This window comes from Nematolebias whitei, chromosome 7 (genome assembly GCF_014905685.2).
Source record: "Nematolebias whitei isolate Nwh7 chromosome 7, NemWhi1, whole genome shotgun sequence".
Lineage (NCBI taxonomy): Eukaryota > Metazoa > Chordata > Actinopteri > Cyprinodontiformes > Rivulidae > Nematolebias > Nematolebias whitei.
The window spans coordinates 4,223,554-4,237,793 of NC_056504.1; the positions used below are offsets into that span (position 1 = coordinate 4,223,554).

At 42.8% G+C, this 14,240-nt stretch overlaps 2 protein-coding genes across 2 annotated transcripts in view; both read left to right on the forward strand.

Moving 5' to 3' along the window:
• The window catches only part of epha8 (eph receptor A8), a 312,202-nt gene that overhangs the window by 277,280 nt on the left and 20,682 nt on the right, over window positions 1-14,240 (forward strand). The window contains exons 7-11 of the mRNA XM_037679040.1: window positions 3,130-3,285; window positions 4,834-5,001; window positions 5,092-5,256; window positions 10,635-10,759; window positions 11,774-11,814. Coding sequence (XP_037534968.1) covers window positions 3,130-3,285; window positions 4,834-5,001; window positions 5,092-5,256; window positions 10,635-10,759; window positions 11,774-11,814 — 655 coding nt within the window. The remainder of the gene's footprint in view (window positions 1-3,129; window positions 3,286-4,833; window positions 5,002-5,091; window positions 5,257-10,634; window positions 10,760-11,773; window positions 11,815-14,240) is intronic.
• c7h1orf50 (chromosome 7 C1orf50 homolog) overlaps window positions 1-14,240 on the forward strand; it is a 388,096-nt gene that overhangs the window by 145,222 nt on the left and 228,634 nt on the right. The window lies entirely within an intron of this gene.

Sequence of the window (14,240 nt, forward strand, 5' to 3'; positions counted from 1 at the left end):
TATATATATATATATATATATATATATATATATATATATATATATATGTACCGTAACATACACAAATATGTACAGTAATCGTTTTTTCCTGCATAGTGCAGGTAACACGGCAGGTTAATAAAATACAGTAGACTACCACAAAGTCATTGATCACTGAGCTTGTGCTGTCCTACATCAAGCAGCTGCCTTTCAAAACCCGTTAGTGACCGTAGGATTTGTTTACCCTGCTCTGCTCTCAGGATCCACTGCAGACTGGAGCAAAAGTTGCTCTTCGCATGCGACCAGTTTTGCTAAACAATTTCTCACCACTAATCATCCAAACCTCCTGCTGAGCTCTGAGTGTCACTTTAAATGCACGATTCACACTCATGTCGAGTGGCTGCAAATACTCTGTTGTGCCCCCAGGGAGCGGCCAGGAGAGAACAGAAGAACTTCGTTTACCACCCTCCCCAGTGGACCAATGGTCGGTTTCAATGAAACCAAGTTTCATTGGTCCACTGTGACCTGTTTGGTAATTCATTGGTCAGATTTTTTTTAAACCTTTATTCATACAGGTTGTCTCACTGAGTCACGAGGACCCACCCCTCAAGAGATGTGAATTGGACAGCTATATGAGCGTCCAGGTGTGACGAGGATAAATGTTTTGACGGCACGATGCTCGATAGCCCATAAAAAAAATCCAAAAATTAGCTGCAGCATTGTATAAACTGGGGGTTCAAAGCCTGAGAGAAAAGTAGCTGCTTATGATCTGGAAATTACAGTAATCCTTTAATGTTCTGAAGTGAAAACAAAGATTAGGAACTGTTAAAAAAATCTCCTGTGCATTGTGCTCATCGACAGAGACAAGAATCAACCCAGTTTACACCAGCAGTAACCTTTTTGCAACTTTTAGGCTTTTTCAAACATGAAAAATGCAACAATAAAGTTTTATAAGTTCTTCCTCTCATCATGCAGACGGACTCCCAACAGCGTCACTGTGATGATTTAGTGTTTGCCATTCAATCTCGTACTGCGGGAACAGGTCATGTTAGCATGCTCATTATATTGTGACATGGAGCGTATCGTCTGACGTGTTGAATCAGACACAACAACAAGGTTACCTTTCTAACAACTCATGCAGAAACATCTAATGCAACTTGTAAAATGAAAAGAAACCAGATCAACGTTTCTTTGAACGTTGTCCCTGTTTTCTAACACAGTGGTTCCTAAACTATTCAACTTCTGGCCCCCAGAACAATAATGAGCATTAAAAAGAAAATCACAAGGTTTAATTCAAAACAAATAAATAAAACTGAAAAAGTTACACAAAGATTTAAACAAATCTTTTATAAATCCAAGAATATATATTCATTAATCCCGTTAAATTACACTGAACAAAATGAAATGTTTTTATACATCACAAAATAAAATAAAAATCACTTCTCTACAAAACCTATCAGGGACTGTTCTGTTTACAGAGCCCATCCATCCATCCATCCATCCATCCATCCATCCATCCATCCATCCATCCATTATCTTTCGCTTATTCCAAAGTCGGGTTGTGGGGGCAGCAGCTTGAGCAGGGAAGCCCAGACATCTCTCTCCACAGCCTCTTCCAGCTCTTCTGGGAGGACTCCAAGGTGTCCTCATGCCAACCGAGAGACATAGTCTCTCAAGCATGTCCTGGGTCTTCCCCGGGATCTCCTCCCAGTCGGACATGCCCAAAACACCTCCCTAGGGAGGCATCCTTACCAGATGTCCAGACCACCTCAATTGGCTCCTTTCGATGTGGAAGAGCAGCGGTTCTACTTCGAGTCTCTCCCAGACAACTGAACTTCTCACGCTATCTCTAAGGGAGAGTCCAGATACCCTGCGGAGGAAACTCATTTCAACTGCCTGTATCCGCGATCTCACCCTCGACCTGAAGAGAGCAATCCACCCTTTTCTGACCGAGGACCATGGCCTCAGATTTGAAGGTGCCGATTCTCCTCCCAGCCGCTTCACACTCAGCTGCGAATCGCTCCAGTGAGAGCTGGAGATCATGGTATGATGGACCATGGACAGGACCACATCATCTGCAAAGAGCTGAGATGGAATCCTGAGGCCACCGAACCTGAATCCCTCCACCCCCTGGCTGCACCGAGAAATTCATTCCATAAAAGTTATGAACAGAATCGGTGACTACGGGCAGGGCGGGTGTATCATTTCAATCATCTGAAAAAGATGAAGCAGTGGGGAACCACTTCGCCCCTCCCAGTATGATGTGGCTACATTAATAGGTACCGATCAAACAAAAGCTTTTAATAGGAAATGCATTACAATGTATTACACCTTCCACACCATGTAGGTTATTTTGTTAACATTTTAAAATACTCTGTGATCAGAAAGATAGTAAAATAAAGCTCACTATACAAGTTTGGGAAATGTTTTACTTTAACAAGATAAAAAAAAGAAGGCTAAAAGTTTCATTTTGACTAAATGCAACTTACACAAAGCTTTGTCTGATAGTACATGTTCTGTTTTATTGAACAAAAAGAACTGATTCTGCTGTATTTGGGGGTGTTTATGGCTAAGAACACTCACCAGTGTGTTAGCTGTGTTGCATCTGCCTTATCATTCTGAAGAAACATAAATTAGACTGTGAGGAACACAAACATGAGCCCAGAGCTGTCTGCAGCCGCTCTGCTGTGTAGATGGGAGGTTTACCTCAGCTGCATTTACCACTGCAGAAGCCTGTTACTGCTTGGAAAGAGAATATATTTATCAGAGTCCCTTCCATTATTAATAAGCACGGAGTTAAAAGTGAATATGTATCAGAGGATCTGAATAATGTTAAAGCAGGGTCTGGATTCTGATTGTCTCACAGGGAGTATCAACAGTGCAACGCCTTTTTAGCCCAAATCTAATAAGAAGGAAGCACTGCTTTCATCTCCCCTGCTCCTCATGTTCTGCTGCTATGAGACCTGTAATTATGCAGAAGTTTGGTGGGGGCTTCTAAAATGAATGTGTAGCAGAAGAGATTGTCTTAAGTAGGTTGAAGATTTTAAAGCACAGCCTACTATAAAAATGTGATGTTTATCATGAATTGCTTACTCAAGTACATTTTTTCCTGCAAGTTCTCTCTTAATTGTTTCTTCTCCCTCTCTGCAGCATGTGAGGTGGGTTTCTATAAGCCGGCGGCAGGTGATGGCGTGTGTGGGAAGTGTCCTCAGCACAGTCACTCAGAGACCAGAGCTGCCGTCTCTTGCCCCTGTGACTCCAACTACTATCGAGCAGCAGATGACCCACCTGCAGCTGTTTGTTCTCGTAAGCCAAAGCACACTGTACAGCCAAAACATTAAAACCATCTCTACAGGAGGGGTGGGGATCTTTAGGCACCTCACTATTTGATTATGATTAAGAGGTCTGAGATGTAAATTAAAAAGTGGCATCAATATTGTTTTTTTTTTTTGTTGTTTTTTTGTTTTGCTTTGTTTTGAATGTCCAGAGGACCAGATTGAACTTTTTTGGATTTTTCTACCTGGATTATTGAGCATGCATCAGGCTACCACTGGATTGTTTACTGCTAACTCCTCTGGGACAAGGTGGAAATGTATGGAGCTGCCCAGTGGTTCACTCGTGGGGGGTGGGGTGTCACAGCAGAAGTTACATTTGAAGTAGCAAGAATCTGTGCCTTCCTGAGAGCAGTGTGTCATCATTATGATTTAACATTAGGATTATTGACAAATTATTATTTTCAAGATCGTCAACTTTTGAGTAATCCTTCAAACATGTAAACTTCTAAACATCACCTAATGTAAACTGCAGTTGTATAGACAAGTGTAAACAATATTTTACAACCTAATTATAATCAAAACAAGTATCATACTTGTCGCAGTGCACGTCACACTGCCGTGTAAGTCTCATCTGTTCAAATATGTCTAATAAAGTGAAAACAAAAACATAAATACGTCGCTTCGCCATATAAGTCACATCTACTATGCTTCACTTCTGACAACCCGGAAATGTGGGCCGGTGTTGTGTCAAAAATCGAATGGCTGCCAAATGGCGACCACGGGAGTGTGCACTGGGGATTTTAACAAGAATTTAACAAGATGAACACATAAAAACAATTATTTGTTTGCTCAAAATTATAGTAAAAGTGTGTCTCAGTTTAACTTTTCATAAATGTACTTTGACGGTTAAATGAGCTGCATTTCGCCTGGGTGGCACAGCAAAATGCAGCTGATTTGTTGTTTGCTCCAGGAGTTCCAGAGCGAGACGAAGGTGGAGTGGCATGGCAAGTCAAGTGTCTCTTTAATATCCACTTTTACCTATTAATGAGGCACTTGGTTTGCCATATTTGTCAAGGGCCCTCTAGTGGCTGAAAATGGTAGTGTTCAATATTTTCCATGTCAGAATGAATGAAATCGTCAGATCTCAGCCAAAAATTTGGTTATAAATATGGGAGGAAATAAAAACATGAATATGTTGCTTCGTTGTATAAGTTGCAGGCATGCTAAATTTAGTAAAAAACTGCGACTTATACCTTATACAGCGAAAAATATGGTAGACTTCCTAACTGGATGAGTGTTTAGGAGAACTCAGTCTCGTGAGACTGATGTTGATGAATATTACGGCCTGAATTTACTATTTAGTCTCTAAACCCTTCTGTCACTTCTGCTGCTGTGTTTGTTTCTGCATTCCTTAACATGACTTTAACAACATTTTTTTAGATTTTGCATTGATTTACAATCACTTATTTCTGTCGTACAATGCAACAAAACATAGATTATAACCACCAAGAACACCTTAAATCAGTGCAAAGCCGTGTACTGCATGAATAAATCAGAAGCTTCATCTTTCTGTCTGCAGGCCCTCCATCTGCTCCTGTAAACGTCATCTCCTCTGTCAATGGGACCTCTGTGGTTTTAGAATGGGACCGCCCTCTAGACACAGGGGGGCGCAGTGACCTGCAGTACGGTGTGTTGTGTCAGAAATGTTCTGTGGAGGGGCCCTGTGAGGACTGCACAGCTTCTCCCGGAGGCAGCGGTGGAGGGAAGGTTGGTGGAGGGGTGAGCCTTGGCGTGGGGGGAGGAGGGATTGTGGAACGTTCGGGCAGTGCTGTGGTGAGGTTCATTCCTCGTCACACGGGTCTGATGGAGCCTCGGGTGACGGTGCTGAATCTGGTGGCGCACACCAACTACTCCTTCTGCATCCTGGCAACAAATGCAGTGACTCACCTGAGTAATGAAGCCTCGCCGTGCGCCATTGTGAACATCACAACAAACCAGGCAGGTAGGGTTCACACAACGTGTATGCTGAATGTTGACTGATATTTGAAAACTTCATGTACATTATGAATGATTTGGGAGGGGTCACATACGGTGCTGTGGAAAAGTATTTGTCCCTTACAGACTTTTTGTTTTACTGTTTTTGTGATGCCTACCTATACGTTTCAGATCATCAAACATATGTTATTATCAGACAGTGCAAAATGCATATTGAAGTTTTAAATTATTCACCCATCCATCTATCCATCAATCATCATCTTTACCCACTTTTTCCTTTTCTGGTCATGGGGGTCACTGGTGCTCATGTCCAGCAATCACTGTGCGAGAAATGGGGGACACCCTGGACAGGTCTCCAGTCCATCACAGGGACACATAGAGACAAATGAGACAAACAACCATTCAGAGTCAGAGATTCTTTATTGTCGTTCGCACCACATGTGGTACATGTGGTGGAATGAAATTATGTACACAGGGTCCCAGTTACATCCAACAATAAAATGTAAAAGAAAAACAATAATAACATCTAAGATATGAACCAAGAAAAACACCAACTAAAAATACACTAAACACTAATAGCGTAAAAACATTATGTCGAACAGCAGCACGAACATGAGTCTCTGTGAGCAGATGTGCACGCATGAACATATCAACATGAAACAGATCAGCAGCAACACTGAAACAGATCAGCAGCAACATGATGTGATTTTTCACAGAGATTATTCTGGTTAGATATTTATGAGTCTAACAGCCTCAGGGTAGAAGCTGTTCCTCAGTCTAGTGGTTCTACACTTAATGCTCCTCAACCTCCTTCCTGAGGAGAGCGAGGCAAAAAGTGTGTGTGCTGGGTGAGTGTGGTCCTTCATGATGCAGGTGGCCCTCTTCCTACATCTGGAGGTGTAGATGTCTGTGATGGTGGGGAGACTGACTCCAACATCTTCTGTGCAGCCTTCACCACTCTCTGCAAAGCTTTTCTTTCTGCAGCTGTGCAGCCTCCATGCCACACGTTGATGCTGGAGCACAGGATGCTCTCCACTGCACACCTGTAGAAGGAGGTGAGGACTGAGCTTCCAGACCAGCTCGCCTCAGCCGTCTGAGGAAGTAGAGTCTCTGATGAGCTTTCTTCATCAGGCTGGTGGTGTTGTTGCTCCAGCTGAGGTTGTTGTTCAGGTGCACACCCAAGTACTTGTAGCTGGAGACCACTTCCACCGCAGATCCTCTTATGTTCAGGGGGGTATAGGTATGTTTGTTCCTTCTGAAGTCCACAATCATCTCAAAGTGCATCAATTTGTCTGAAATTTTTTAAAAAAATCTATCCTTATTTAAACTGTAAACATTTTTTGACCATTTGATACTGAAATATCATATTGAATACAATCAATAAATAATAATAAATTCAAATTGATCAACAACATTTTGTCAGGAGTGTTATATACAACACTTTGACCTACAAAACAAAAATGAATAAAATAATTTGTGCTGGTTTTTTTTTGTTTTTTTTATCAAAATGAGGAAGTCAGGATTAATGGCTACAATGAGCATGTTTTGTAGTGCACAGCTTTTTGAAGCGCAGTTTGAAACATGATCCTGCAGCTCTCAGCTCCTGCTCAATGTTTAGCTGGACCTGGACTTGGGCTTCAGTGCTGCAACAGCATCTCTGCTGCGCAAGAGCGAGTGGGCTGGCTGGCTGAGGTGGGGGGTGGGCAGTCCAGGGGAACGCGCTCACAAGAGAAGAACCTGACAAGTTGTTTAATGACATAAAATATATTTTATTAGCAAAGAATGGAGTCCTTGTAGCAGACACAAATGTATATATTTCCCGTCAGAATGTGCTCCTATTGTGAAAGGGACAGAATATAAACGGAGCAGATCTTTTCTGAGTGTGATGTTGGAAGACGTAGAGAATAAATCGAGACTCAAAATATATTTCGTCTCTTTCTAACGACTTCCTCATTGGTGACCCCGAACATCTGAACAGGTTTTCGAATGAGAACTCACCAGATGCTGTAGCTGCTTCTCCATCAGCCGTGTTTTCGGACCGGGTTTTTTGCTGGGCAGATGTCGGTCCAACCGCCATGGTTTCGTCTCCTGCCGCCACTTCATCTGCTGTGTTTGCGGCCATTGTTAAGCTTCCAGAGTTCTGGCAACACGATCTGGAACCACGGTTCCAGCATGTGGAAGCCCAGTTTCATCTCCATGGGATAACTGCAGACAAGACCAAATACTTTCATGTCAATGCTGCTTTGGATTCTGGTTCCACCCGCTGTCTGATGGGTCTGCTGCAGCACCCACCAAGCACTAACAAATACAGTGCACTCAAGGAGAATCTGCTGCAGCTTTACCAACTGTCAGACGTGGAGCGGGCTAACAGTTTGTTGTCCCTGAATGGCTTGGGGTATCGCAAGCCCTCCGAGCTGATGGAGAACATGCTGGCGTTACTTGGCTCACGGGATGCTTCCTTCTTTTTTATGCACCTGTTTCTTCGCCAGCTTCTTCCACCTGTTCGCACCGCGCTGGCTAGCTCCCTGCTGATCCGGACAAAGGATTATCACTCCCTGGCTGAAGAAGCGGACCGACTTTTGTTAGCTTCCAGGCACTACACTGTGCAGACACTTTTACCAGGTGTGACTCAAAGGGGGGCGGAGGCTTTTGATGCCGTGGTTGCGGTGATGGAGCGGCGGAAGAATGACCTGCTTTGCTTCTACCACCGCTGATTTGGAGTAAAAGCGAAGCGCTACATTCCTCCATGTTCATTCCATGTATCAGGGAAACAAGAGGGCGACCCGGGAGAACTCTCAATGCACCCTGCTCTTCTCCCTAAATCCACGAGATGCTCTGCCACTGGGGGTGAACATGTTTGCACATAAACCATGGCCAAAGACGCTGATTCATGCCTTCCCTCTAATTCCCCTGATAACAGCACTGTTGGAGAGGGTAAGACAGGAGAATCTGAAAATAATTCTGATTGCCCCAGAGCACATGAACGCCTCGTAGGTTCCGGTCCTGCAACAGCTGATGGGTCAACCATGGAAGTTGCCGTGGAAGGAGGATGCATGGGAGGAGCAATCAGGAGCCCTCTTAGAATAGGTCAGCCCCTTTGGGTCTGGCCACTGAATGAGAACGCTTAGAAAAATTGGGGTTTTCCAAAGACGTAATATGTTCCATCCAGGCGGCATGTGCAAAATCCACTACGGCTGTTTATGTTTCTAAATGGGCTGCTTTTCAGCGATGGTGCCTAGACAAGGAGGTGGACCCGACTTCATGTTCTCTGGGCTGCATTTTATCCTACCTGCAGCTGCTGTTGGACAGAAAGTTAGCTTTCAGCACAATTAAAACGTATGCTGCAGCAATCTCCTCCTGTCATGAAGGTTTCAACGACAGAACAGTTTTCAATCACCCTTTAGAAAAACTGTTTCTGAAAGGTGCGTGCCGGCTCAGGCCAGTGACGCGCACCCTGGCACTACAGTGGGATTTAGTCTTCGTTCTCAGTGCACTAACTAAAAATCCATTTGAGCCCCTGGACCAGATACCTTTGAAGTATCTGTCGCTCAAAACAGCCTTGTTATTAGCTCTGACATCAGCTAAAAGAGTGAGCGACTTGTCAGGTTTGTCCGTCGCTCCTTCTTGTCTTCGAATTCAAGGAGACGGGAGCTCAGCAGAACTCCGACCAAACCCTGCTTTTATACCCAAAAGCATAACAAGTTTGTTCAGGTCCAGAGTCGTTACGCTGGATGGGTTCTGTCCCCCTCCTCATAAAACTACAGAGGAGAAACAATTTCACCTGCTGTGTCCAGTACGCTCGCTCAGGTGTTATGTGACACGCACAGCCACGATGCGTAAATCCAATCAGTTATTTGTACATTTCAGAGAACGATCACAGGGTCAGCCTTTATCTTCCCAGCGTCTGTCACATTGGTTATGTGAAGCTATTTCACAAGCTTATAGTTCTTCTGGTCTTCAACCGCCTGAAGGACTCAGGGCTCATTCCACCAGAGGGACTTCTACCTCCACAGCTCTGCACAGAGGGGTGTCTGTGCAGGACATCTGCTCTGCAGCTTCATGGTCATCACCGACCCCTTTCATCCGTTTTTATTTACAACGTGTCTCCAGCTCTTCACTGACGCATTCGATTCTCAGAGTTATGTCAGAGTGATTGTTCACAATCACACAACAAAAAAAAAATGAAATAAAATAAAAACAACAAACAATAAAACAACACAGCCCTGCTCTGTCATTATTAGTGGGTGTTTTCTACAATTACTCGTTCAAACAGGAAAATTCCTTCTTCCCCATTGGAAATTTTTCCTTTTCTTATTCCTCTATTGTCTGATATGAATAAACATTCCTTCAGTTAAGATCAGGCACAAAGGCTGCACGCCTGTAATCCAGTATGCACCAGGTACATGGATCAATGGTGAGTAATTATGCTTGAATAAAGACAGAGGTTTAGGTGGATATCAGGGTGTTTTTATGGTTCTCGGACAGACCCAGTGAGGCATGGACCACATTCTGCTCCACCCTTTAAACCCAGTAGCGACAGCTTTTAAAGGGCGTAGCTTACACGAAATGGAACGTTGATTACGTATTGTAACCCCAGATTCTGAGTGTAAGCGTAGCCCTTTAAAAACGGGGCCTCACTGGCTCTCAAAAGACTGAAGAAAAAGAGTAAGCCTTTGGGAGTCGAGCTCCGGTCCAGATGCAATTTATAACGGACCGGTGGGGCCCACTCAGCAGGTGGGCGTGGATTAGAAGTTTTCAGTTTTCAGTGTTCAGCGCGCTGTGCACGGGTAAACCCAATAGCGACAGCTTTTAAAGGGCTACGTTTACACTCAGAATCTGGGGTTACAATACGTAACCAACGTTCTATCTAAGCAGTATTTCTGCATAAAACAAACAATGAACAAAGCAATTCCTTTGAAATGTCAATAAGATGTTTAATTTTGAATAAAACTTAGAATGCAGTTAAAACAATACTGACCATGTTGGAACAGAAAAAAAAACTTGTTTCTGTTTTGTTTTGTTTGTTTGTTGCTCTAAATAAAAAAAAAATGCAAATGACTCTAAACAGTCAACATCTACACCAGACCCTCGGGTGTTGAAAACAATCATATGAATTATTAATACAGTCATTGTAACAGTTTTATGAAACAAATCCTATTTTCCAGCTGGTGAGGAGTTTTGATTGGAGAAATGCTTCAAAAATAACATTTTGTTTGGTTCTGTGAGGGTGTTGGTGTTAAAATCCCGTTCATTCCGAACAGTCTGCTCTCACTAAATCAGCATTTAAAAGCCTTTAAATTTGTAACAGCTGCTCTAGTGACAACATATTTTTTTTGGACAGTTTCATCTCAAACTTAAAAACACGATTTTCTCTTTGTTCTACAGCTCCCTCCGAGGTGTTAGCCATCCGCCAGGAGAACACGAGTCAGAACAGTGTGATTCTGCTGTGGCACGAACCCAACCAGCCCAACGGAGTCATCCTGGAATACGATGTTAAATACTACGAGAAGGTCCGCACCTCGCACACTGCACATCATGACAGCTATAAAATCCATCCATCCATTATCTTTACCCGCTTCTTCCATTTTGGGTCACGGGGGGTCGCTGGTGCCCATGTCCAGCAATCACTGTGTGAGGGGCGGGGTACTCCCTGGACAGGTCTCCAGTCCATCACAGGGACACATAGAGACAAACAACCATTCACTCTCTCTCTCACCTAGAAACAATTTAGAGTTACCAATCAGCCTAACATGCATGTTTTTGGACTGTGGGAGGAAACCGGAGTACCCGGAGAAAACCCACGCATGCACGGAGAGAACATGCAAACAAAATTAGGTTTGAACAAATTCCTCTAATTGCTCAGAAGCAGCCTGGGAGCCTGCAGTCTCATAGCTTCAATCAGCAGAATGTTGTGGGGAGTGCTGAAGGATTACCTTGTCTCTTGCTCTGCTTTCTAATCTGGCCTAGTTTGTGGGAGCATGGGGATAAGTTTGTGTGTGTGTGTGTTGGGGGAGGGGTGGATTCAAGTGGACAAGTCAGCACTGTGCTTTTGAAAGGTTTCTATAGTAGAGTAGCGGGCAGCTGCAGCACCTCATTAGCGGAGGACATTGAATCCTTCATGAACACACATCAACAGTCAGTCAGAAGCAGCTTTTATTTGTCTCCACTGGACAACACAGCATTGATGAGAACAGTCACCTTCAAGGTTAATTAGCTCTGAAGAAACATCAAAATCTTGGATACAATAATGAATACATGAACCAAAAACTAAGCATCTTACAAAATGAGCCTGACATTTTGCTTTTAAACATGACATTCTAAATCCTAAATGAAGCTAATGATGGGAATAAAACAGAAATTGAGATAAATACTTTTAACGTTTTGGAATTACTCTGGCTGAAAGAAGCAGATCAAACGACATCTTATCTGATCTGCAGATACATCTGACTGGAAGATCAAATTTGATTAAATGTGTAGCTATTCTTACATCCTCTGTTGCTCATCACTGGTCGGGTCTCGGGCAGATCCAGGAGGGAAACTACAAGTCAGACAACATGTACTGCATGTATGTAACATACATGTTGTACCATCCAACGTGGAACAACCAGACTCTTCAGGTATTTTTCATGTGGTTTAAATGTTTTAAATAATCCCACTTCCTGTTCTGACTGAAAACTCTGAGGACAAACAATTCAAGTCTTGGGGGTTTGGATGTCTGTACATTCCATCCATCCTTCCAACCATCCATCCATCCATCATCCACCCATCCATCCATCCATCCATCCATCCAACCATTCATTCACCCAGCTACCCAACCATCCAATCCCCCATCCATCCATACGTCCACCCATTCATCATCCATCCATCCATCCATCCACCCATCCATCCAGGAGCAGCGTGTGTGTACTCAGCATTCTGAACACCACAAGTCCTGTTGACATTACTCTAGTCATAAACCAGAGGACTGCTGCTGCCACACTATCCTCAGACGTTAGCTTATTGAATTACTGCATGAAAACAATAATTATGCATACTCAACAGACAGGGTGAAGCAGTGATCGATAGAAAATCAAAAAAGTGCATTTGAATTATTTAAAACACCTGTCAGCTTATAAACATTCTTTACTTATTACTAAGGGTTTTTTTTTTCATTCAACCTTTATTTAGACAGATAAATCACATTGAGCCTCAAAGACTCATTTACAAGTGAGACCTGTTTGGACAGACAAAAAAGTGGTAAACTGGACACATGTAGGAATTGGAGGCAAAAAAATTCCTATCAGACTTTTTTTTCCTGCCTGAGAAAAAATACCTCTGATATTAAAAAACACCTCGCACAAACAAGCATATAGTGACATAGACATTCTGCAGAGGGGGGAGGCGAGAGTGGTGAGCATGCCATAGATGCTCTCGAGGGCACTGTAAGAGTTCTGATAAGGATGTAATAATCAGCCAGTGTCCTCCGGTGAGATCCATAAACATTCTTGAGGGATGTCGGGGAATGGCCAAGAATAACAACTATGAGAATCCAAGAGTCCTGAAATGCTGACACAAGTTTGTTCAGCTGGTTTCATCTGGTTATCCGTTTGAAATTCCTCAGGTAGGGGGTGGTGAGCGTCAGATCACATGTTCTCCAGGCAAATTCAAATAAGATGGCTTTGAAGGCCACCCATGGGAGCCAAATTCAGATAAACACAGTTGTTTTGGGGACAGGCAGAACTTAATGACATCTACCTTGAGTCTGTGTTGGTCCACTCGGTTCCGAAATGTCCAAATTACATGGTCACACCGATGGAATGTGACTGAGTAAAATCCCCGAGATCTGATCCATTCTGCCCAAAGCATTTGAGTCCGGGTACTCGAGACACGAACCAAGCCATCAAAAAGGTAATCAGCATGATCGGGTCCAAATTTGCTGCCGATGATTTCCTTGATTGATTGATAAAACCAGCAACCAGCTGAATCCAAAAAGCAGGAACCAGTTATCGAAAATACAATTAAATATGCGTCCTTAAAATCCACAGATGGCAGCAGAGATAGACACATCATCAAGTCTTCAATTCGATGAGATGTCCAGCTGTGTGCGTGCCAACAGAGCAAATCGGCTCGCCTAAAGCCTGTCTTCTCTTGAAGAAATGTTGTAAATTGAGTTGAGGGCCCAACTGATCAAAACAAGTCCATAATTATGGTTCAGAAGAAATGCAAGAGTCTCAGAAGCAGTTTCACAGACAGAGCAGCAAAGCGGAGAGGGAGGGGAGGGAAGAAGCATCCGATCTCAGCAAGAGCAAGTGCTGATACAGATGACTCAATTTTCTTCTGTTTCACTGCACATTAAACAGGAGTATTAGATGAACATGATATGTAAAGTTCCTGTTTGTCTAAAAAACATCCTATGCTGTGACAAAGATGGAGCCTTTCAGGTGTTTTTGGAGTAAAAATCTTTGAGTCTCTGTCTGATTTGTTAAGAGGAGACATGTTGACTAGACCATCACTAATAACAACTTATAAAGGATTCACATCCAGCTGCAAAAGTTTTTTCTTGAGACACTGCAGAATAATTAAAATGATTTGAGGATGACTCAAATCATTTTCATCAGGAAGCCTCCAAGTAACTGATGACAGATAGATGAATCATCTGATTGTTGAAGTCTAAAGTCTAATTACAGAACATTTTCCCCAAGAGTATTTTATAACTGTGTCATGACCTTAAGGTTTGTAAAATCTGTTCATTTGTGACACTCAGTCATGTTTGTTTTATTTAAATCATTTTCTGTTCCACATTATGTTCATAATTCTCCCCGTCACAAGTTTCATTTACAGTAATAAATATGTATATATAGTAGTCCCTCATTTATCATGGGGTTTCCATACCCTGAAGACATGTGATAAATAAAAAACTGCAAAGTAGGGATAGTAGTACAAAGTAGGGATAGTAGTACAATTAGTAAGTAGTAATTTATTATATATATATATATATATATATATATATAA